Below are 25961 nucleotides of genomic sequence, written 5' to 3'. Positions count from 1 at the left end.
ACACGCTGGGAAGATTATATCTCTCGGCTGGCCTGCGAACGCCTTGGTGTTTCCCCGGATAAGCTGGAGGAGGTAGCTGGGGAGAGGGAGGGCTGGGCTTCTCTGCTTAGGCTGCTGCCCCCGCGACCCGGCCCCGGATAAGCGGAAGAAGATGGATATTAGGAAGACTAATGGCGCGAACGTAAGACTCCGACCTTTTCTACATATAAAGTTGGTCACTAGTAGATGTTCTAGGCTCCAGTTGCATAGGTACCTGTTTGTATGTATGTCTTACCACCCTGCTATTTGCACAGTAATGTGAAGTTTCGTCTGGACTCTGCAGTCCTGTGGAAAAGCCTTCCACATCATTTTGGAGGACTTTTTCATTTTATTGATTTATGTTGTTTTACAACGTTGTTTGAGGTTTCCAGGCATTTGATTATGCACAGCTTCCTCACTGGTCCCACTGCAGCTTTTTAATTGGTTGAAGTCTGGACTTTGGGCCATTTCAACGTGCTGCTGCTGTCCTTCGGATCAATGTTGGCCTCACATTTGAATATAGAATCCAGTTCGTAGTCAATTCAATAACTGCAAGGTGCCCAAGTCCTGTTGCTTCAAACCAAACCATCACCCCTGCACCAGTGGGCTTGTGAGCTGATATGCTGTGTTTGTTTTTCTCTACTTATGTCTTGTCTGTTCAAAGGACATTGTTTCAGGAGTCCTTCAGTCTGTTAGCCTTTTCAAACCTCAGCTGTGCTGCCAGGTTCTGTTTAGAGAGAGAAGAGGCTTTCTCCTGGTGACCCTTCCAAACAAGCTTGTTCAGTGTTTTTATAATTATGCATGAACTTTAGTATTTAACATGCTAACTGAGGCTGACTGTCTGACCTTGGGGTGAATGTGCTCAGACAGAAGATTGTGGTATTGTGTTAACACACACCTGAACTGGCGCTAACACTTATTGATGATCAGTTAGTCAAGTGCATGTCATCAGCAGCAACTGGCTGATACCTAGCTCCTTAATCCCTATGGAAGTAGAAAGAAAGTGTTCAGTTTTTCACAGTGCTGCAGAGTCCTGTGAAACATTTCCAGAAAATATTCACTATAAATATCTGTATGTATGTCTTTACTATCCTGTCATCTCTCTATCAGGGGTATGCTTCACTGCCATTGGTACTACATGGTTATTTCATGTGGGACATGGCCACATGAAATAACCATTAGTGACCTGTCACAGCAGGTCACTGACTTTCACTTTTTCTGGTGTCTGGTTCCTCAATTATTGCTAGACTCTTCCTTGACTTGTTTAGCTGAAAGTTTCCTGTAAACACACAGAGCTGGCCTATTACTGCTGTTAGAAACAGGAAAAAAAAATTATTTCAGAAACATACAGATCTCATCTACTAATATTTATTCTTCTCTCCACTTAAAATCTAGGCATTGTTTTTCAAAAAGCCTGCATTTGAGTATACATTTAAAATGGGCCATCTGCTTCTCAAAGTCAAGTCTAGCATTCTTTGATGCCAGGCTTTTATTCAGTCTGTAAGAATATAACATAGGAATGGATAATGAGCTTTCCCAACTCGTCTGTGCTTTGGGACCGCTCACAAAGGGGGTGGAGGCGGGTGGGGGTTTGCACATCGGCTATCTTGATCACAGCGCCAGTCCACATGTAAAAGTCGATAGCAGCAGCGCGCATCAAGGTTCCAGTGCTCATGCCCCATTAGCTGTGTTTCTAACCAATTGTCTCAACACCCTACAGAAACATCACAGAGAATAAATCCAAGGAGGTTTTGGTAAAGACAGAGGTGGACTTGTGCTGCCTTCCTTCTTCCTTCTTCTTAAACTAATTAATAAATGATGTGTTAAAGATATCGTGATCCTTGGCGGCGCTCGTTCGATCGTGCATTTTTGTCTTCTATTCAAATCATGGTTACTTCTTAAATGTAAGTCTGTTTCTAAGCCGTATCTGAGAGCCTATTTGACTGCATGGTTACCTGTGGCAATTAAAGCTATAAATCTAAGCTGTCAGTGTTTTGCCTCTGCACCAAGGACATGCACATGCACTGAGAGCAGGATATCTGAAGGCCTGAAAATAGTTTCCACCTCCTTATTCATTTATGGAAACACCGAATTAGACGGGATTTACGTCTCTGAGAAAATAGACTTTTTTTTGTCCTTGGTTCTTTTCATTTCTCTCTCACACTCTGAGGTCCATCTCTCTTTTCCGCCATCACGCACACAGCCCGCTTATTCCCTCTTGAATTCTAATGCGTGGCTACATTCAATGAATTAATCATGCATGGTGAAGTAGGCTAATAGTTGCTATGATGTAGAGTAAGAGTTCATTAGTGCTAATAAGAAGACTAGCTTGGCTCTTAAAATCTACGTCAGAGCCGCTCTTTTATTTATAAAAGAATCTTGAGTGTAAAATTTGGCTGATTTGGTTCATTAGGGAAAAAAACACACTTGCTGGAACCTTTGGAAATGTCTCAGCCTTCTGCTGTTGCCTCTACATGCAATGTCAAAGGGAGGTTCAGCACATCCTTGCAAGGCAACTTTAAAGACCTCAGCCCAAATGCAATAAAAAAGACAGAAAGAAGACAGTGAGTACGGCAGGATGGCTGCTTCAAACAGATTTTAATCCATATTTTAGAGACATTAAATATTTAAAAACAATGGAACTGCATCACAACTTTTGATCATCACATAGAACAACTTCATTATAAAAAGAACCATAGAAAAGGCCAAAAGATAGCACTGATAGAAACAGAAAAAAACTGTGCAACACATTTAGAAATACAATGCAATCCGTGTTGGACAGAACTTTTATTTCGTTCTTTACAATGTTTCGTTATGCCAGTGATGTGCATCAGATTCACAGACAGATTAGTCAGGCTGGATCAGAGGCACTGTGCTGCTGCTGTACCACCAGTGTCAGGCTTCAGATACACAGTCTTAAACTTATTTGGTTGCCTAACTAACACGTCACAGTTTGGATTTAAGCATTTTAACGTCACTGAATACCACACGTGGCGTACGCTGTATTCATGCGGCGGGAATTCAGCCATGTGCTTTATTGCACTAATCAGGAAGATGGCGCTATTCTTCCACCGCAACAAAGATGAAAGAGAAAAAGGCTAGATGAGCTGATGACAATTTTTCACCAATGAATCTTGAGCAATTACACTGTTATAGTTTAAAAGCTGCTGCCCTTCTCGAGATTAATTTGGACATTATTAAGAGTCGCGAAGCAGAAACGAGCTTATTCGAGCAACAGTTTTTCACCGCAGGGAACGGAGTGACTGAAAACCTTAAAGAAACTTCCTGTTAAATGGGTCGGTTACACTTGGACCGTTTTGATTTCCCACATGATTTAACACTGTTATGTTCCAGGAAGAAAAGCAAAATAGCAATCACAGGAATGCTACACACAAGGCAGTGAAGGCTTCCTGGTAGAAGGTCACGTGATCGCAGAAGGAATATCATGGACTATTTGGAAATATGATTTTGCTTTTGCTTTTTTCCACTTTTCCAATTTACTGTAAAATAGAAAACATGATACAACTGAAGTGCTGATGAAAGTATTAATAGAAATTTTATTTTAGAATAGTCAGTATTTTATCTATCCTCGTCAATTAATAAAACACAAAGTGCTAATTTACAGAAATAAAAGGGCATTATAGGAAATGTTCTTGTTGCTTTTCTTTTCAGGACACCACTTTCATGCCAGATGTTTAATATGGGCTCAGAACCATAAGCTCATTAGCCTAGCCTAGCCTAGCTAAAATGTTAAAAGTGGGGTTAATCTTCTAAAATGGGCTAACGATACAGCCACTTAGAACTGCTGGACAGAGACTCCGCCCTCTCTCTCCTGGGGTGTCTCTACTTTCCACTATGAATACACTAATTTTAACTCAATTGCAGAGTGTCTCCAAGAGGTGGTGCGTTCTTTACTTCTATATTTTTCAAATATTTTGCCATCAACAGAAAGTGGCTAAGTATCGTACTGCAGAGATATTATCTGAAATCGCAGCATGTTTGTGGCCGCCCATGTTTTTAAGGGCTCTGGTTCCAGAAATGACTTTCCCACTTCCACAAATTCAAGCCTTTAACAAAAGGCTTGAATGTTTATTCGAGCCTTGAACCAAGCAAGACAGATATGAAGTGAATCATGACTATGCAGAAGTAGCAGACTGTGTACATAAATACTTTTATTGGTGAACTACCCATCCCATAACTCAAGGCAGGTGACTTTAAGGCCCCTCAAATGTAATCCTTTTCTTTTAGTGTTGTATAATAATAATTGTGAATATTATGTTGTAGTTTGTGTTGTATGTCGCTGTTAAGATTCTGGTGTAGTACCATTCTGAACCACAAGATGGTGCAGAATGTCAGTATTCGTATATGACTTAGAAATTGTACCAAGATATTAATTTATTGTAATTTTCGGACCATAAGGCGCACCGGATTATAAGGCGCATTAAGTGAAACAAAACAGTCAGATATGTCAAACTTTACTCAACTCATTCTTTTGCTTCCTCCACTTCTGTACCATTGATTCATTAATGTTGAATTGTCTGGCAGCTGCTCTATTCCCATGTTGTTGCAGTATATTAATGACTAACCTCGTATTGCGGATGGATGATCTCAGTTGTTCTCCTGACTGAAGTTTGGTCCGTTTATAGCATCCTACCATGCGATTGCATTTGTCCCTAACCATCGGGAACCCTCATGTTAACTTTTATGCAGTGGAAAAAAGTTAGCATTATGCTAACAAAGCACATCATTATATCCCAGCTAGCCCAAAGCCAGTAACCTTACAAACGTCACTGCTGTTTAGTTTTCTGTCTTCATTTATGTTGGAAGTGATAGCAGAGCTGTACGTATTAGTTTTAGAGGTGCAGTTTTTAGACTTTGAATAGAGATAGGGATGCAGCTTTCCACTGCTTTCTAGCTTAATGCCAAGCTAGGCTAACTTACACTGACGTGAGAGTGGTGCTGATGTATTCATCTCTTTGTAAGGCAAATCAGAACATTTCCAGAAATGCCAACTTTTCTTTACTAAAGAACAGTCCACTAACCTCAACAAATTTATTTGTTGAGGTTATTTATTTATTGGATAATTCTTATTTGTAACACTGCTGCATGACTCTGACAGTAGAACGAATGAGGACGAACACAAAAGAAAAGAAAACATCTCTCTGGTAGATTACAGGAATTTGAGAAGAAAAAATCAAACCCTTTATTATCCTTTTAAATCCTGCTAGTTCATTTACTGTATGAGACAGTTTTGGCAATCAAAGCGAATCTGTGATTTTGTGAAATGCAAACAAATATTAGAGACACTCGTCACTACTGGAGAGATTATCAGTGTATTATCGGCTTGCTACCATCTGCTGTCAAAAAATAAATCAGTGTGTTTAGCTCTATTGTAATCACAACAGCAGTGATGATGTTTCTGCCTTCGATAAACAAGTTGACAACTGTGATAATGCAACAGGAGCTAATGGGATATTTAATAAGATGCCAGCAGAATAAAAGGCCATGCTGAGAAAAGTCTGTCTTCAAAATGTTTCAGAATATACCCACATATTGACATTGCATATAAATAAACTGTTGCATGAATTCAACATTTACCATAGCTGTCATGTGACATGTAGCATAGTGGAATGAAACTGATATTTCCCATGTCACAAATGCAATGTTTCTGACTTTTTACAGCATATTATTGTATATTGTACCGCTGCATACAAGAAGAATAAGGGACCATTAAGTGAACTTAACAATAACCATATAGTAACATCACAGTTTCACCATAAAACAAAACAACACCAAACATCATTGAATTGGACTGAGCAACACTGCGGACCAACTATCGACTTTAAACGACTGAGGTCAGAGAGAAACGGTTTGCGGGTAGTGTTCACAGGTTGTTGTAGAAGTTCAGTGGCTCGCTGGGACAATCCTAATTTGGCTTCAAGACCTCAAATAAATACAAAAAACAACTGTAAAAAGCATTATTATTAAGCAACAGAAAGTGGAGCTTGGACAGCTGTCTAAATGGTGATTAGTAAGCATTTTAGTCGTTCAGATGAAGAACCATGAGTCCATTTTAAAGGAACAGTTTGACATTTTGGGAAATAGTCTTATTTCCAATGTTTAAACAGTAAAACGCTAGATGTAGCTAGCATCAGCATACACGTATAAAACATGAACGTAGCTTCTAGGTCAAAAAATTAAGCCTTAAACCTGCATTGTCTCTGAAGGCCACCAGATGGCACTAGCTGTGGTTGCTGTTACCGTATGGTGTATTATGTAAGCAGTGGTGCCAACTTAGCGACTTCGTCGCTATATTTAGCGAGTTTTCAGACTCCCTTAGCAACTTTTTTTCTAAAAAGCGACTAGCGACAAATCTGGCGACTTTTTCTGGTATTATTGGAGACTTATTTATGACGACTTTTTGACGTGAAAACGCGTATCACTCTTATTCTCAACAAGCAGCGGTGCTGCCGTGGGCACCTCACTCGTGCCAAAGCGCCCACAGGCGGAGGATAGTCCTCCCCCCGCTGCTATCAGGGCAGCAGATGTTCACACCTGTGCGTCCAGACTGCAAATGAATCGCACATGAGCGAAGCTGCTGCTCCCGCACTGACTGTAACGCAGTCAGTTCGCCTTTTACTGTTATGCTGTTTTGTGGATCACAAGGTTTAAAACTACTTATAAACACACACCCACTCACACAAAGTAACCACCAGAGTGCCATTTTCGGGTTACTTTTGCTGGTCCAAGCCCGGATAGAGGAGTAGGGTTGGAATTGTGACATTAAAAAAAACAATAATTGCTGAAAGAGATTTAATTTGTAGTTCTAAATGCAATTTTTACTCACTTTATGTCTCTTCCACGATGTTGTTTCTCTCTCCAACAACGTAGGTTACAATTACATTAGCATGACCAATTATGCAAATTAGGCGATGACGTCATTTAGCAACTTCTAGCGACTTTTAGGACAACCAATAGCAATTTTCCTTACTGAGGAGTTGGCAACACTGTAAGTCTTGGTTATACTACGTTTGGATGTGTAGGATAATTTGGTTCCTTAGCTAACTTACTTAGCTAACTAATTTATGATTAACAAGTAGTTTACCAGTGAGCAAGTGGTTTCACGTTTAAACCCACCCGTCCTTGTGACATCTGGTATTTTGAAACTAAAATCGTGAAAATGGTAATGTTTAGGATCTAAAATGGGATATCATGTTAGCTACGTCCATCTTTTATACCGTTTAAAAAGCATAAATTTAGCGTACAACAAAAATAGAGATGCCTTTTATTCAAATGTAAACCATTTGATTTTTATTTGTTGTATTAAAACAAGTTATGTATAATGGGCATAACCACTTGTTTGATATGGTTTTCGTCTACTTTGTTTTAAGCTAGTAGCAACAGCTAGTATTAGCTTCCCAGTTAGATCAGTGAATTGTCGATATAGCTCGCTAAAAAGGCTAGCTTGTAACTACACAAGCTAGCTTAGCCTCTTCTTTTTTTTAAAACATAGTCACATCTGATTCAAAAACAAAGAAAGACATAAAGCTTCAAAACTGTAGTTTTTGAAGACTGTTGGGTGGTTACGTCAATCTTTCATATACATTCACTGAGCTTAAATTTTTTACTAATTTACATAAAATAGCTGCTAGTTATAAGTTCTATATTTCATATACAAATGCGAGTTTTTATTCTCAGAAAGAAGTAAGAAAAATATTCCCAAAATGTCCACTTATTTCTTTAAGGTTTAATGTTCTTGAGGTTTCAGACTGTTAGCTGTAGTGTTGTGCATTTAAATGGCTGTGTATTTTCATGAGACGTCGACCTTTTCAACACTGCATGTGACTTATGTAACAAGAAATATACTTTTTTTTTCTTTGTCAAAATGGACACAAGTAGTTCTTGGTCTGAAGCTATCATTTATTGCATGCGATGACTTAAAATTTTCAGGCATTTCAGACAAACCTATACTTGCTCAAACCGTCAAAAAGAGAAAACACAGCAACAGATGCTAATTTGGCACATTATCACATGTTTGTTTGTTTGTTTTTTTCTTCTTTTTTTTTAAAGCCAAACCCTGGTGTCTTCATAAACGCCAGTAAAAAGCTTATGGAAACATTTGATTTTACGAAAAACAATCTCATATTTATACCAATATGGTATGGAAAATCATTTAGATTCATTCTTTGTTTTAAATAAATAGAGCAATTCCCACTGGACACAAATAGAGGCACTTGAGTTTCCTTTTTTTTTTCCTTTTTTGTTTTTGTCAAAGTGAAAATTACATTTCACATCCGCATTGTCTTCCATACACATTCAGCGATGGTCAAATGATCCAAAACTTAAAAATTCATGCTTAATGTGCTGGATTTACAAAGACCATAATAAACTGATTTGGAGTCTTGAAGGCGAACGTGAAAACGTAGAAACAGCGTGGTCTCTTGTTTTTAATGCGCCACGATGACTTCAAAATCACTTTGGCGCTTTGTAAATGCAGCTATAGCCTGCGCGCTGGCACACATACGTAGATGCCCCATTTACCTGCAGCACTCCCTCATTCGCTCACATTGAATCATTCACAAGACACAAGAAACACTGTTTTCAGGAGTCACAGTCTGTACATTATTGTACACAAACATCGTTATTGTTCGGTCAGGTAATGATTTTAAATAGACTTCACAATAAGCTGTACACGTATACACACTAACGACACAGCACAACAAATGTGTGGAAAGCGAACTATAAAGACACCCGGCATTTGTTTTTATCTCATTACGTGCTGTACAAAGTCACAGATATAGTTTTTGTTTCTGACATCAGGGCAGAAAAGCCGACGTGACAGTTTCACCCTGTTTACTTGCTCTGCATGTGGGTGGGGGCTTAATTAGAGCCAAATCATACTGAATCTTGTAGTTTTTTCCCCCAGTAAGTGTTTGACGCCTTTTAGTTGGTGGTTACTATGGGAACAGAACTGAGTGGAATTTCACAAAAGCTCATAACCAGCAAGAGAAGAACCAGACAGATGCTTTATGTGATGGAAGAAAGCCCTTATTTGTAGGTCCAGCAAACTGGATGTTTGTTCTGGTAGCCCACAAAACTGAAACTTCACCCTATACTACAAGACTTTAGATATTTTTGAAGTTTTGCCCTATCGTACCTGTAATGTAGTTTACAATTTTATTTGGTCAAAAGATCCTCATTTAAATACAAAAATCTCATTAGCAAAGATTGCCTTTTTGCTAGTCTTCGTTTGTTTAAACTGTGTGAATCTCGGGCTTTGCCGGGTGGGAGTGGGGTAGACTGTCTGTGTGATACTAAGGAGAAACACAAAACCCAACTGCACTGAGCGCTTTTCAGAAATTAAATGTGGCATAAAGGTTCTTCCTGAACTGCCAATAAGTTAATTTTGCCATTGTTGAGAGTAACAGTTTAACTTCTTTACTCCCAAATTAAACCAGAGTAATAGATATTTTTACTAAACCGAAATGTCATCACGTCACACTACAGTCACACTAGGGAAACTCTGAAACGGTTGCTCTGAAAATGGCGACCAGGTGTCCGACTGCTCAGTCTCCTACTTTGGTGCAATACTATGGTGAAAAACAGGGAGTCACTTTGCGATTGTGAACGGGGTCAAGCTGGCAAATATGTGTAATCTGTTTGTGATAATACATTGATTAATGGCAATAAATCGGTGAAAATATAAAATCTGTTGCCATCTGTCACAAATATGTTGCCGTCTACAGGCACAGAAATTGACATGAACTGCAGAAGATCATAGACTGGAAACAGGAAATCAGAAAATTCCTCAGCAAAAGTCACGTAGCTCTGATAGTGGGGGCTCGGCAAGTCTTGCTTTGATGTAGGAATATAACCAGAACGCAACAACCATTTGAGCCGAGTTCCCTGTCGCAAATATGTCAAGTTTGTGCTCATCTGTGCAGACTGATGCAAATAATCGAATCTGTCTAGAGAGCGACTGCAGTCAGTCTGAGTTGGACTCTGTTTTGGAGACAGGTTGCTGCTTGACGGGCAATCCTGTCAACTTGTGCAAACTGCCTTGCAACTGGAAGTGGTGAAGCAGAGGTTGAGTGCTGCTCAATCTCTGGGCAACCAGCTGATTGCACCGACTCACTGTAAGTGGAACAAGTTCAGTGCAGTCACCGATCAACAGCTGATCCTCCCCATCACAAACAGATAGCTGTCCTGTTTTTTTTCTCTAGTGTGACTGAGGCTTTAAATGTAACAAAGTAACTCTGTACTAACTAATAACTGCAGTAACAAGTCAGGCATAACTGTGTTTTAGACTTTATACACAGTGCTAGCAGGTTCTATCTTTTGGTTGGTTGTTGAGGATCCCTCTTTAAAGACTGAAGATGGAGTGAAATAAAAGAAGTGCAATGAATTTAGCCTCCATTAGTGGTTGTAGCTGAGCCTCTTTACCAGTGTGGTCCTTAACTAATAGATTGGACTGGTACTCTTCCACTTGGATCAATATCAGCCTAAAGCTTTAATTCTTTCCTAATCATTGACACATTTCTGGTCCACTGCTGGAGGAGGTGAGCCTCTGTTGAGCTCTTTCCCTACATTCAGCCTCACACTTGTTGTGTTGGAGAATGAACCCATCTCAGTGAAACTGGGAGATGAGGTTGGGAACATGTGCGTTCCCTTCAGGAGTTAAAGCTACTCTCACTTGTATACTGTTGCTCCCCCCAAAAAAGCAGCATCAGCCAAATTGTTAATATGATCATTTGTATTCTGTGGTTCACAGCTGAAATCCCCAAACTTAGTTACTGTTCACTCCTAATTAAAGGTGATTTCAGCCCAATTAATCCACCTGGTGTAAGCCATTATATTACCATGCATGGTGTAAAGACATTCAAAGGATCCCAGTGGGAACTGAAGCATCGTTCTGGGTCTCATCTCACTTGTTACCCGAGTTCTAGCTCCCAGCCCATTTCTTCTTTTTCTTAATGTTGGCTCTAGTCCAGTCTTCACAGCAGGTGAGCCTCTATGCGGAGCCAGTGCAGTCCCTGCCTTACGTAGCGAACCAGCTCTGTCATGCTGCTCTGCTGACTCAACGGCTCCATCACAGAGTCCAGCTCCTGGAAGAAATCTACGGGAGGGAAGGAGGGAGACAGTGTTACTGAGAGCACCTCTGTGCTTAAATGAAACACACAAACTACAGCTGGTGTTTTTCCAGTGGAGCTGTGGGCAACATGGGGCAAAAGTCAGGCTCGTTCTTTATTCATTGCTGGTCCTACAAGCCACGCCTGGCGTCTGTTTTCACTAGTCGACTAGTGAACATTTCTTTGCAAAGGTTTTAAGAGCTTTAACATTCACTTTCATACAGCTCATGTTTATACGGGCGACCACACAGGAAGCAACTCATCACAAATCGGTTTGGCGCTGGTTAGTTGGTAACTGGTAGACGTTACAGACCCTGGTTGCCACGGTAACCTAACATATTAACCACTCTCTTATTTGCCAACCAGTGGTATCCTTCACTCTAATTGGTAGTTGCTTCAAACTGTGAGCGTGAGGAAAATTTAATTTGGGATTATTTTGCCCGTCAACACTTTAAATCACCAAATGTCACTTTCTGTGGTTGCTACTTACAACATCAGCTCAAGTTGTTTTTTGTGGACACCAGTGTAGACTAGCTTTTAGTCTTAAGGTCGTTGCAAATGGAGTAATTCAGAATTACACCGAACAAGTTGTATTTTTGTCCTCAAAACCAAAACCAAAAAAACCCGCACTATGACAAAAGATGAAGTCGACATTGAGCGATGATGAGCTGGTCCTTATATTTCTAAAAACAAAAGGAAGAAACTGAGATGATTTTGGGTTCATTTAATTCTCAAGAGAAGGCAGCAGGGGAGGATTTCATGGTTTGATCCAGGAGTGCTTTGGTTCATATTTCAGGATATCAGTGGGGCAGCTGAGCTGATGTGATGGGGCAGAAAAGTCATTTCTAAGAATCAGCAGCATCTAGCTGTGTGTCTGAATAAAACAGTATTATTTTACTATTTGTATATTTAGTACTGGTGCAAGTTCTGAGCTACGAGTGCACTTGTTACCAAACGCAGCTACCTGATTGGTCTGATCTGTTTACTCGCATCCCAAAAATCTGAAAAATCAAGCTTGGTCCAAGAAAATAAATGCTGCAAGTTCGACCATTTGGTGTGAATGGCTCCATTAAGAATAGCCAAATCCGAAAAACAACTTTAACACATAAAATATTTGGACAGGTTTTAGGTTTCCGGTGTGTAAAGGCCTTTAGTCTAAAAAAATACAACAAAAAAACCTCCACAGTAAGTTGGATATAAATGAAAAATGAGTACTTCAACTCAGCGCTCCAGCATGGTAGTAACTTGTAAATCTTAAGATTGGCCGGCCTGTTTGTGATCCTTCATTGACCTTTGTGACTTTAATGGAAACCATGATTCACACAAAGTCTTTACAGAGGTCATAGACCAAGTAGAAGCAGGGGGGTGTTCTCATAGAACCACACCTACGACCATGCAGTCGCCCCCTGCTGGCCGACACTGGCTTCACTGTTGGTATCCATTTTTGATATACAGTCTATGGCTAAAACCCGTGCAAAGAGCTCACAGAGAGGATCAAATAAATAATAAGAAATAAAAATAAAAACAAAAACTCCTGCTGAAAGTTTTTACGTGTTCAGCAGTCTTTCTCAGTATCTTCAACACGTGAGTAAAGCTGTTTTACTCAAACTGACTCCTTTACCACATGTATGAGTCACATGTACATGGCATAGTTTGCATGCCTGTCATGTTAATCATCATGTATCCAGATGTTAGAGATATGAACTTGCGGTGGTGACAGTAAATATTCAGCAGTGTATTGGCGCCCATGTGAAAATACATCCAGCAGTACGCGCTCTTGTGCCGTCCTACCTTGGCTCTCAGCGGCCAGTCTGTCAGCCGTCTCCCAGTGTTCGTAGCTCCGCAGGATGTTGTTTGTGATGTTAACATGACTGGCAGCCATGTGGTGAATCCGCTGGGGGATTGCCACGCTGCCCGATGACCCCGGTGCACCTCCGGATCCTCCTCCCGCTCCTCCTCCGTTGCTGGCTGGAGAAGGGCTAAGCGACAGAGGAGACGGAGTCCCGTTGACCCTGAAAATATGGAAATGCAATAAGTCCCAGTGACATCACAGGGAGCCCCTGTATGCCATAAAAAAGACCTGTTCACTGTTTTTACCTCAGTTTAATAATTATTACAATGTCTGTGCTGTTTGTATAATTTATATGTCAGGCGGTCAACAAGTGACCGGCTTCCGATCTTAACTCAAGTTAGATATGATAGATGCTGTAGTTGCAGTCGAGTTGCTACAGACAGTATAAAAGATGAATGTTTCCATCGTGACATCTCTCATGGAGAAGTCCTGTTTTGAAGGCTTGAGCTGGAGATTTTCCCCCTCGCCTTCTTGCTGCTTTAAAACCAGCTGTGATGAGTGACAGTTTGACTTTGAAAGCCAGGACAGCGAGCGCCCATTGGCACGACTAACAGACACACGCTGGATAATCCAGCCTTCAGACTCTAATAAAGACCACGGTTTTAAAAATGAAATTATACAATTACTTAATACATTTTTATTCTATTATACCAGGAAGTGGTTAGCACATTTGTTTGATAACGAAAAGGTTGCTGGTTTGATTCCAGCAGGACACACAAATCCTCTTTGGGGTTGTCTTAGGAAGTGGATGTGGTGTGGAGCTTCCTGCTGTGGTGTGAAAAGGGACCAGCTGAAAGTAGCTTAACTATAATACTGGAAACCAGTGAATGAGCCAAATCAGGAAAGTGTTTACTAAACTCAATGATGTCTTCTTTTTGTAACCAGGGGAGGCGCCCCCTGCTGGACATTAGATTAAAAGCACTTTGCTTGTTGGACCGGAACTACTTCCATCTTTTAAACCGTCTCTAGGTTTTGCAAGAAAAGTCAAATATTGTCACATTACAGAAGGCAGCAGGGAATAAGAAGGAAACTATTTGCAACAATACTGTCAATGTGATTTTTAAAGCTGCTCTTATTATGTTTTTCTGGCCATTTGTTGTCAGTGTGGTGTTTATAGCTTGTTCCACTGCCCGCAGAGCAGCATTATCATTGATTTGCAGCTGTGCTGCTGGTCACCAGATGAATGTAGGTCTAAAATTCTTTCTCCGTTTAGCTCTGTCATCAACGACTCTAAGCGAAAGTCTGACTTTTTATCCGTGGGTTGCCAATGTTGTGTGTTTACAGCTGGAATGGCGAAAACAGCAACTGACAACAGATGAGACTGAACCAAATCATTTTTTAAGTGCGGCCTCACATCCAAAACAATCAGCTGAAAGATGCTGATGGACATCCTGAGTAAGTAAAACAAGACACACAGAAATCCATATCAAATATCCAACCTCAGCACACAGACACGTTTGCTTACATGAGACAGACGCGTACATATAAGGGGACGGATGCAAGGAGCTAAACGAAGGTTAAAGCAGGATTTTTGTACTTATGCCTCTGTACTCCACCACGATGGATTTAAGTGCAGACTTAAATCCTTGTAAAACACCTTGTTTTACAAGGATTTTGCATAAACTGTTTAGGAGTTACTGTGATATACTCAACTTGTCCAGGCTGTCCCTGCCTAACATCTTATAACAGCTAGGATAGACGCTAACTCAACTGTGACCCTGGATAAGGATAAACAATCCCTGATTTTAGAGGCTTAAAAAGTAACTGGACAGCTCGATCCAATAGAGCAGCTTTTTACTTTCAGTCTCTGAAAGTGTGGGACTTATTAGAAAAATGTCTTTAATTCCTAAAACAGTGCAAAACGTTTATAAAACATCTGCACTTTGGTCACATCAGGATTGTCTGTGGGACCGAACTGTACGTGGTTATTAAAACATCCACCAAAGAAAGTAAACACAAAAAAATACAACATACAAATGTGGTCAGAATGAGGTTAATTATTGCGCTCCCAGAATTGTTTTAATACTGTGTGCTCATGTTTTGAATTCTGACTTTGGACTTTGTCTATGTAAATATCAAAAGCCAGACATCTGCATCATTTTTTGAGGTAAGGTGGATTTATTTTTCCCAGTCTGGAAATCATTCCCAGCTACAAAGATTTTCTTGTCACAATGTTACTGTTCAAATCTCTCTTTGTGTCCTGTGCCCCCCCCCCCCCTTCTTATTTAGTTTTTAAATAATAATTTTTAGTATTTTATTTGTTTTAAATATGAGGGTGAGCATAAATAGAGAGACGTCACCTTTTCTTTTTTCTTCATGTGGAGCTGTTAGCATGCTCGAAGGAGGTGGGTTCTTTACCCCCCTGTGACTCAAGGGCAATGTAAAGAGTAACAACTCATTACATTAACTGTGTAGGAAATTAGATTAACAGTGTTTTGTTATTGGCATTACAGCAAACTATAGAAACGGTGACAGAGAGCTTTGACGTGGATACATTAGTGCAAACTGCTCCCTGTCCTGCACAGCTGTGTGTGTGTGTTCCTGACATGATGTAATGTCTGTGATGTGGCCTTGACCATTGCTGACCCACAACTTGTGCCTGATTCAGTGCCCCCCCCCCCCCCCCCCCCCCAGCGTCATAGCTGTCCAAACTCATTAGCTTCACATCCGCAGGTCCTCCACGCCTCGCCTCCATCCATTATCACTCCCTCCATCACTCCTTCTCACCCAACACCCGGCAGCCCTTCCAGTCTTCTCCTTCTCACATCTACAACAAATCAGTCCCTTTATTTGCTTCCTGAAGGTTTGTTTGAGCAAGTGGCTGTCAGGGTCGACACGGTATTCTGCAGCAGAGCTCCGGTGAATTATAAATTCTCAATTATCAAGGTGAAGGGGTGGGGGGTGGGGGGTACTGCATGTGTGTGTGTGTGCCTGTGTATGTATACTCACTTTCCATTGGTCCTCCAGGGAGAGGGTGCTTGGTGGGAACTCTTGGCTGAATTCTGAATAACAAAAACAGAAATGTATTAAACCGTGTTGTTTACAGCTCTCCAGCTGTAGAGGAAGGAGTCAGCTCATTCACTCCAGTAAATACAACAAAACAAATTACAGGTGCAGTCCTACCTCCAAAACACTGCACTATTAATAATACGAGGAAAATGCTGGTGAATTTTAAGAATTCAAATTAGTTGGTTTCACAGAAAAATAAAAGGAGCATGAAGAAAAAAAGTAACAATATTTTGTTTTTTTGTGAAATAGTTAACAACTTGACCTCTTTATGCAAATAAACTTAGAAGATCTGTACTCCAAGTTTTTAAATGTAAATCTTTAATTGTAAACTAATGAGTAGCCACAGCTGTGTGATTAGGAATAGACTGGAAAAACAAACTTGTGCTGAAGTGCACTTTAAGTAAACGTTCCTCCACTGTTAGAATAAAATGCCATTTTGCATACAGCAAAAAACTATGACATGAAGAATGAAAAATGATAACATGGATTAGAAAAACAACACATTTGTCTCTGTGTACTACAATAACAGTACACACTTAGCTTAACCTCCTAAGACCCGAACTCTTCCATGGCATGAATTTTTAATTTCTCTTTGATATTTGGGCTGATTGTTTTTACATGCATTGGGTCCCAAAGAATCACCAGATTTCTTTTTTAGCCAATTTTTGTTTCTAAGAAAAATGAGATCCACATATGAGGATATTTGTTTTAAATTGTGATAAAACAGAGGCAGTATAAGGTCCTCGTAAGTGGATATCAGGCTCTTGTAGAGCAAAATTTAGTATTTTGGTCTAGACAACCCAAAATGTGATGTCCACATATGTGGACACCAGGTCCTAGGAGGTTAACTAGAACCCCTACAGCTCAGTAAATATTGCACAATCCATCCATTCGCTTCCGCTTATCCTTTTCAGGGTCGCGGGGGGCGCTGGAGCCTATCCCAGCTGTCATAGGGCGAGAGGTGGGGTACACCCTGGACAGGTCGCCAGTCTGTTGCAGGGCTAACACACAGAGACAGACAACCAGTCGCACTCACATTCACTCCCGCATTCACACCTATGGGCAATTTAGATTGTTCAATTAACCTATCCCCACAAGCTGCATGTCTTTGGACTGTGGGAGGAAGCCGGAGTACCCTGGGAGAACCCACGCAAACACGGGGAGAACATGCAAACTCCACACAGAAAGACCCCGGCCTGATGGTGGAATTGAACTCAGGACCTTCTTGCTGTGAGGCAACAGTGCTAACCACCGTGCCACCATACTCCAAAACACCGTTATTGCACAATATCTTGATTATTTAATTCACACAAAAGTGAGAGTGTAAAAAAAAAAAAAAAAAAATCTGGTTTCATGGGGATTATGTACTTTTTACTCACAATTCATTTAGACATGGATCCCAACAGAAATCTGTTCATTTGACTATAATGCAAAAAAATAGTCAAATAGTTTGCCTGCAGTCTCCTCCTACACAGTCAGGAGTTGAGCTGCTAGACCCGGTACTGCGGCACAGCTTAGCCCGCTCATTGCTCTTAACTATATTAGATAAAATGATGCCAACATTTTGCCTAGCAGCCACATAACATCGCTAAATGTTACATTTGTAACACAATACAAAAATGATCCATTTGTAGCATTTACGCACCTGTAACACTTTAAACATTGTATCACTTTAAGTTTGTTACAGAAAGATCAAATGTAGCAAATACTGAATATACCCATTTTTGATAGCTCTACATTGTGATGTTTATTTATATTTTATTTATGTTTATTTATTTATAGTATGCTTACATTACATTTATAGTTACATTGAGATAATATCAAAAGTTTAATATCAGATAAATAACTGTTAATATGTGTGGCTGTGTATTCAATCAAACAGAAGTTTGCATATCAATGTTTTATTATACACTACAGAGTGAACAGTGTGTGGCTGATCAGTATAAGATCATACTTATTTTTTCATACAATAACTGACTGACATGTTGTCTTAATCCATTTACATTTTTCTATCCATTTGCACTCCCATTCACACCTTTGAGCAATTTAGAGTCATAAATTAACCTGACCCTGCTAACTGCATGTCTTTGGACTGTGATAGGAATATCCGGGTAGAACCCACGCAAACATGGGGAGAACATACAAACTCCACACAGAAAGGTGGGTTGTTAATGTATGTAGCTGTATCAGTTTGCTAACAGCACAAACAGGATGAGCACGTACTAGCACTAAAAATACACAAACATTATATATTGCATTCTTCTTACTTTAGTAAATAATCCAGCAAATATAATTTTTTTTTAACTTTATGCATCCAATATAGTTTTGTTTTTGTCAACGTTTCAGTTTATGGATGAAGGATGACGGATCAAGAAAAATATTAATTTATTTATTAAAATAAAAATCTTCGGTTTGATAGATGACAGGCTGCCAGACTGAAGTATTAGACTTAAATGAATTAAGTTTGAGGCAATTAATCAAATCAAATCACATTTTCAAATCATGTAAAAGGTATTTTGTAATAAAACCCTTCAGTCTGGCAAAAGCAATGCTAAAACAATGTGAGCCTCTGCTGAACTTCTGGACAATAGATAGGTCGTAACGTTAGTGAATTTTGAAAATGCTAAATGAATGTGTCATGCAGATAAGTGTATTACAGAAACGGTTAGACTGTTGTTGTGTAGCATTTCCTTTTTAAAATGAACTGCTCCAACTTTATGTCAACACTTACTGAATGTACACAGACTGCGCACACATGCACAGATAAACCCCCCAGTCGGTCGCTTCCCAGAAATCCAATCCCATCACTGCAAATGCAGCACTGTGATAATGACATCCTCAGTAATTAATTAAACTAAACATAATTAATCAAAACAAGCACATTAAACCCTAACAATCCACAGTGATGATTGATGGAGCTAATTAATACATTAATATCAAAGAGAAAGAATGGAATTTAATAACGCCATGCAAAATTAATGCACAGGCACCATGAAAATGAATATGAAATATATTTGAGGGATTGTAATTGGCTTTGTGTGTTTTCCACAGAGAGAGAGATAGAGAGAGAGCGAGCAAAGAGGGAAATGGAGTCTGTGTCCAAGTATGTGTGCGCGTGTGTGTTACCTTGAAGTACTCCATGAGCGACCGCGAGTACTTGACAGCGTGGTCTTTCTTCAGATGGAACATCCTCAGATATAGCAGAGACAGACAGCGGTTACTATGGAAACAAAAGCATTAGAAGGCAGATGAGTCCTCTGTACAAATTCCCTTTTAAGATCTATCCTCAATATTATTTTCAAGTCATTCACACAGAATGCACCCGGACTTCAAACGTGCCCCTCAAATCCTTGTGGATCAGGAAGAACTTCAATGAAATAAGGAATGTGGGAAATATATAATACTGTGAATGGAGAAAAAAAACAAAACAGCGGCTGTGCGTCACGGGAAGCTCACACAGTCACAAAAATACAAAAAAAGACTGCAAAAAACACTATTTTTTGGGGGGAAATCAAGCCTCCACATTCACTGGGCCTCATGGCTAACAAATCTGAACACATTTAGTGTAATGTGGTAGGATGTGTCAAATACCACATCTTATTTTATTTGTCATGAAAATACTAGGGGTGCAACGATACACAAAATTCACGGTTCGGTTCGATACTTTGGTGTCACGGTTCGATATTTTTTCGATACAAAAAAAGTTCATGCTTTTTTAATTTGTCATTTATTAAAATTATAAATATATATTTTAACTCAAACGTACAGTTTTTAAATTTAATGTTGCTGAAACAACAAAGGGATAAAATAATAAATCTATCTGATCGAGAAATCACTCATCTTTGGAAAAGAGAGTTTATTACAGAGAAATGGCTCTTTCCAAAATAAAAACTATACTATACGCTTCTTCTGGGCTATATTTTCAGCAGCATATTAAACATATCAGGTCCCCATAAGGAGAATCATGTGCTAACAGCTGTCTAAATGACTCGGGTAAAGTTTGTAGCATGCGTGCTTGTTGTTTTTGTCTGCTTCCACTTGTCTTTGCACTAGGATGCTGTCGGAGTAAATGTGCAGTCATATTCATTTTGTTCCCACTAGTGTTGTCAGCGTTAATCTGAAATGACGTTAACGCCACAACACGGCAAATCTCCGTTAACGAGTTACCACGGATCGCCCCGTGCGTGGGGCTGGACGGCGTCAACACGTTAACAAGCAAACTGCACTGACACAGTAGTTCCCACCCATGTAATTGAGCATTGCGTGGCACATCCGACATACTGTTTTACTTTTGTCCATGACGCGCTTACCTTCAGGGTCATACGTCACATGAAGACCAAAATAGTTCCAAAGGCCAGATCTGAATGAGGGTGGGGGAAGTTCAATTTGCCATGTTGCAACGAGCTTAGCTTCTGTCTTGCTAGCTTGCCCTGCGCTCAGTGGATCTGTGCTCGACAGTGCAGCCTAGGCGGAGTAGTCGAACGCAGATCCACTGAGCATCGTCAGAAGAAAAGTTGATAAAATAATTTAAAAATTTTGTATTGTTCGATACATATGCGTACTGAACCGAAAGCACTGTATCGAACGGTTCAATATCAATACGAGTATTATATACGAGTACCCCTAGAAAATACATGTGACATGTGGTGCAGTAGCTAGCACTGATACCTCACAGCAAGACGTAGATCAGTAGATCACTACTCTCAGTACAAATCAGTGTCGTCTGCAAACATCATAATCCACAAAAACTCCTGCCTGTCCACCAAAATGTTATCATTTAAATCTCAATTGTTTGTTCATTTTAGTGACACCATATTTTTTTATTGTCACGTAAATATTACAGTACCTTCACGTCCATGATGTAACACATTCTTGCTACTGAATACCTTTTTGCATATGCGACATTCCTCTTTGTTAAACCGTTGTTGCTGACAAATAAAGTATAAGTACATCTAAAAAAAAAACACCAAGCTGTGTGTTGCAGGGAACAGCTGTGATTGGCACGCCATCAAGCAGTGATTTGGGGAGCGCTTGATTTTCTTTTACTTTTTGCGTTCTATTGGTCAAGTACTGACCAATAGAACGTGATCGAGATTAACATGAGACTGATTGTGCAGTCCCCTTAATTTTTTTGAGTGTACCGTATTTTCTGCACTATAAGGCACACTTAAAATCCTTAAATTTTCTCAAAAATCGACAGTGCGCCTTATAATCCGGTGCATCTTATGGTCTGAAAAATACGGTAGTTGTCACAACACTTAAAAAGTAGCCAGCGTGCTCTTTTCTTACAAAAACCTGGCCAGATGCAGTCAAATGACCAAACAAGGAGTGCATGACTGAAAGGGGCTTAAGTCAGATAATATTTTTGATACGGTGCTTTGATACTGTTTAGTTTCGTTTAATGTGCCTTATGGTCTGAAAAATACGGTATATACTTTTTCAGGCAACTGTAATTTTTTAAAACATTTTTCTAAATATATTTATTTTAGACAGCAGACATACTTTACATGATTCATTACACACACACACGCACAGACAGTGAAAGTGTATCGTACCACAACACGGCGAGTTTCTTCTCAGGGATGGTGGCTAAATGGCTGGTGAAGTTCTTCAACCTCATGGCATACCTGCAGTGGAGAGATGCTCATTACTCATCTGTGGGCATTTGGGAGAACCGAATGTCAAAACAGAACTCTGAATTTTACAAAAAGCAGATGCATATATACCCAAGTGCTGCTCTTCACTTAGTGATCAATTCTTCCAGTTTACCAGCAGCCAACTGAAACGCTCTGAATTGTTTGTAGGCAAAACAAAGTTAACTTTCTCTAACGCTGTGGGAGATACAATGCTCCTTTGGCCAGCCCTCTCTGTTCAGCACAACACTTTATCAGTCAAAATCAAATTCAGCCGTCATGATTGAGAGTTCATTGATTCCTGAAGGGAAACGCCATCCTTTCCTTCTCTCAGGGAGTTCAGAGGTCAGAGTGACTGCAGCTGCTAAAAAGTCTGTGTTTTGCTCAAGGACCGTACAGCAGAATAGATGAGTGCAGGCAAGCAGATCTTGAACCTGAGCACTTGAGTTAAAAGACTCTGTCCCACTACACCATCCTCCTCACAACAAGTCAACCTTCAGACTTAGCAGTCATCAGTTATTCTCAGTTTGCTCTCTTATAGTTACACTCAGCAGCTCTCAAAAGATGAAAAACCTGCAGAGATCCTGCAAGGCAACAGATAACACGTCTGTGGACTCAAACAGTCCTCGCTTTTCTCCCAATCACAGGGTTTCACCAGGTGCTACACTGCTTTGAATGAAGCTTTTCAAAATAAAACCACTGATCAATTCTGTTCTACTAACCTGTTAAGAAACTAGAGAGTGTTTATTGATGTTTTTCTGTCCATCCCTACCTGATTAGTTCCACAGTCTCAGAGTACATTGTATATGGTGATTTGGCCTCTAGTGGATCTCGCTCCATAGCATTTCCACACTCTATGAAAGACAGAGCGCCGTCTGCGTAGTTCACTGCTTTCCCAAATTTGTCCATCTGCAGACAGAGGACAAGAAAAAAAAGAAAACAGGAAACAAACGTGAAATGAAAGGAGATGTAACAGAGAGAGAGAGAGAGAGAGAGGAATGAAATGTGAATAAGTGATAGAATAAGCGATAGAATAAGCGAAGTCTTGACGGCATTGTGGCAGAAGCACGGCAGCCTCTTTGAGTAATCTCCCACTAAGATGCAAATCCCTAGATAAATCTGAGGAAACAACTCATAAACATAAGATAAATACCAAGTTAAATAAATCTCATTTCATTGTTTGTGTGTGTGTGGGGTGGGTGGGTGGGGGGGGTCCGATAATTCTTTTGATATTGTATAATCTTGCAGACATCATCAGTCCTTGAATGCAATGTCCCCTTAGAGACAAATGGTGCAATAAATAACACAAATTATACAGTACGGTCCTTGGTACCAAATAGATTTTCATTCTACTGAGACTTACAGTGCACACATAATTGCAGTCTAGACTGTAGATGTTAACATTGTGTGTTTCTGCTTTCACTGTCTGTCTGCCTCATGTCGTTAGCACAGAGGGCTGAAGGTGTGCGTCTACCTGAACTGGGTCACGCAACATCTTACCAAAGCATCAGCCTTGTGCTTCAGTCTCTTGGCCTCCTGCATGTAGTAGTCAGCACTGTGGACCCTGCAAACATAATGGTGACAAATAATACAGACCATAAAGAGCATGTGTGCGCTGACATGTTGTTTAACAAAACCTGAAAACAACACCCTGCATCACTGAGACAGATTTGCATAATCACGGACTACAAGTAGCTCGCAGTGAGCTACACACAGTCATCTACTTAGGTATACATACCTCAGGCTTAGTGTAACCCTAGTATAACAACAAGACATGCTGTTTCATGAATAATGCAGAAGCCTTTTGGGACGAATATCCAAGATGATGTATCATCTTTCAACGTTAACACACATCTGGACAAATGACAAGGCTGCTACAGCTTTCCCCATCCACATACACTAACAGGCGAGTGTCTAGCCTTTAGCTGAAGTTGTAGTAAATAAGGCAAGTTTTGTTACAACAGAGGGTCGCACGACCAGAGAACCAAATCAGGGTTGAGCAGCAAAGACTGAAGATATTCAGTAAAGAGCTATGAAGAGCAGTTATGCGTGGCCGATAAAGTTGATTGTGACAGGACACTCGGTCGTAGCCATGACGGTAAACAAAATATACATGAAAGAATGATCAGAAACTTCATGAACTTTTTATACAATCATCACAAACTTACCAGCTGACTCTCCAAGTAAATGTGTAAAAAGATCACAATGTCCCCTCCTGTTCCTGAGTTATGGCATTGATTAGTGATCAGAAAAGCGCTCCTGATTTATTGCCAGTATTTTTTTGTGAGGTCACTATGACCTTAACCCTTGAGCATGAAATACTAATAGGTGCAACTGAAGGTTTGGGCCAAAGTGGAAGAAATTCCCTCAATGTGTTTCTGAGACATCAAGGCCATGAGAACCAGAGAGCAGGACTGCAACTGCTGCCTCTGGCATGCAGGCATGAACAGACTTCCCAAGTAGCACAGCTAAGAACTGCACTGCAGCTAACATGATCTAGCAATAACTTACAGTTAGGCCTATGGAGTTTTTAATGCCTTTCAGTTTAAATACAAAATTGTTATAAACATGTAATAACAGCCGTTGCCTTGTGATCCCATTCTTATCTGTTATAAGTTTCCTGCTGTTCAACAGTCCTGGATCTTTTTGCCATTTCATGATGTGTCAGATGTTTTCAGTTGATGATATATCTGGACTGGAGGCTGGCCAGTTCACTACAATGAAATCATACTGTTGTAATAGATGCAGTTGGGGGTGTTTAAGTTTAAACACTTAATATGTTTCTTTGTTCCCCTTGCTTTGTTGAGAAACCTTTGCAAGAAACCAGATGTCTAGAATCCATGGTCCTCACCAAAGAGTGTGTTTCCTCCTTTAATAATGGTTTGTCTGGCTTTTACTACAGCTGTCTTCAACTGTTGTTTTTGTTTTTCTGGACTGAACTTTGCCTTTCTTTACACTCTAAAACTGGGTTGCTTTGTTGCTGGTATCTGGCAGGTTATTGCTCATTTGTCCTGCTTAGCACCATCTAGTCAGCACTGCCTCATTTGGCAGAATCTGAGCTGAAATAAAACTTTACCTGCCTGCTTCTGTGTTCTGTCACTTCATCAACACAAACACTCATGGCCCAGTACCATTTGGAGCCATGCTCATGTCTCATACTGCCTCCACAGTCCAATCTATCTTTTCTATTGCTGAGGCTTATGAATGGTTTGCACCTTGTAATGAACCCTCTGTATTTGCTTTTGTGAAGTCTCTGCTTTATTACAGACTTGGATAATATTACTCACTCCTACCTCCTAGGCAGTGTTCTTCATTTGGATGTGTGTTGTTTTCTTTACAATATAAAGAATCCTGTAATCACACAGTCCACTTTTTATATTGTCAAGCTCATGAGTGCGTTATCCTTTTTATCAGAACCTACAACACAGTGTGTCCTGATTTTAACACTCATAGTGTTCCCGGTATTTCTGAGATAGATTAGTTTTGTTTCCTCATCTGATCATGGGATCAGTGTTAATAGACCTCTCTGCACTGAATCATACTTGTTATTAATCTCTGTCTCTCCACAGCATGTCTTTATCCTGTCTTCCTTCTCTCACCCCAACCGGTTGCAGCAGATGGCTCCGCCCCTCCCTGAGCCTGGTTCGGCAGGAGGTTTCTTCCTGTTAAAAGGGAGTTTTTCCTTCCCACTGTCGCCAAAGTGCTTGCTCATAGGGGGTCATGTGATTGTTGGGTTTTTCTCTGTATGTATTATTGTAGGGTCTACCATACAATATAAAGCACCTTGAGGCGACTGTTGTTGTGATTTGGCGTGGGGAAATTCCTCTCTGCATTTAACCCACTCACTCAGTGAAGCAGTGAAAGTCTAAACTTTATGCTCATTTTCATCAGAAACTATAATTTGGATATTTTTTGTAAAACAGCTAAAATAAAAAAAATAAAGTTAAAAAAATAAAAAATATGGATTCAACTGTATAAACAATCAAATGTTTGTAAGTGCACATCGTGGTGTGTGCTTTTTCTTACGTGTCACTGAATGAGAGTTTGGGCCTGCGGGGTTCTGCGGGGTCCATCAGGGGTTCTGACCAAACCTCCGAGTCTGAATGACCGTTGGTATGGTAACCTTCTCCACAGTGCTTCTCGCCATTGGAATCCATTTCCTGTAGTAGAGAGGTTTTTGAAGTATATGCTTCCAACAGTCTTAATTAAGTTTATATTGTGTGGCTTTCAGTGACCACCTACTTAAACTTGAGCACTGGCGTCTGATTCACACTGACAGATTTAAACTTTGCTATTTACCGATAGCAGCTGTATTGAGCT

The 25961-nt window shown here is 40.1% G+C and overlaps 1 protein-coding gene across 1 annotated transcript in view; it reads right to left on the bottom strand.

Annotated features, from left to right (window-relative positions):
* Positions 1-4443: 4443 nt before the first annotated feature.
* aff2 (AF4/FMR2 family, member 2) overlaps positions 4444-25961 on the bottom strand; it is a 193499-nt gene continuing 171981 nt past the window's right edge. Inside the window, 8 exon segments of the mRNA XM_085173062.1 lie at positions 4444-11134; positions 12939-13159; positions 15949-16001; positions 19135-19228; positions 21564-21635; positions 22414-22550; positions 23142-23205; positions 25668-25801. Coding sequence (XP_085029188.1) covers positions 11013-11134; positions 12939-13159; positions 15949-16001; positions 19135-19228; positions 21564-21635; positions 22414-22550; positions 23142-23205; positions 25668-25801 — 897 coding nt within the window. The 3' untranslated portion in view covers positions 4444-11012.

The sequence above is a fragment of the Neolamprologus multifasciatus genome, chromosome 2 (assembly GCF_963576455.1).
Source record: "Neolamprologus multifasciatus chromosome 2, fNeoMul1.2, whole genome shotgun sequence".
Classification (NCBI taxonomy): domain Eukaryota; kingdom Metazoa; phylum Chordata; class Actinopteri; order Cichliformes; family Cichlidae; genus Neolamprologus; species Neolamprologus multifasciatus.
The sequence above is the reverse complement of the archived record's forward strand: the minus strand, read 5'-3'. Positions and strand labels throughout refer to the sequence as shown.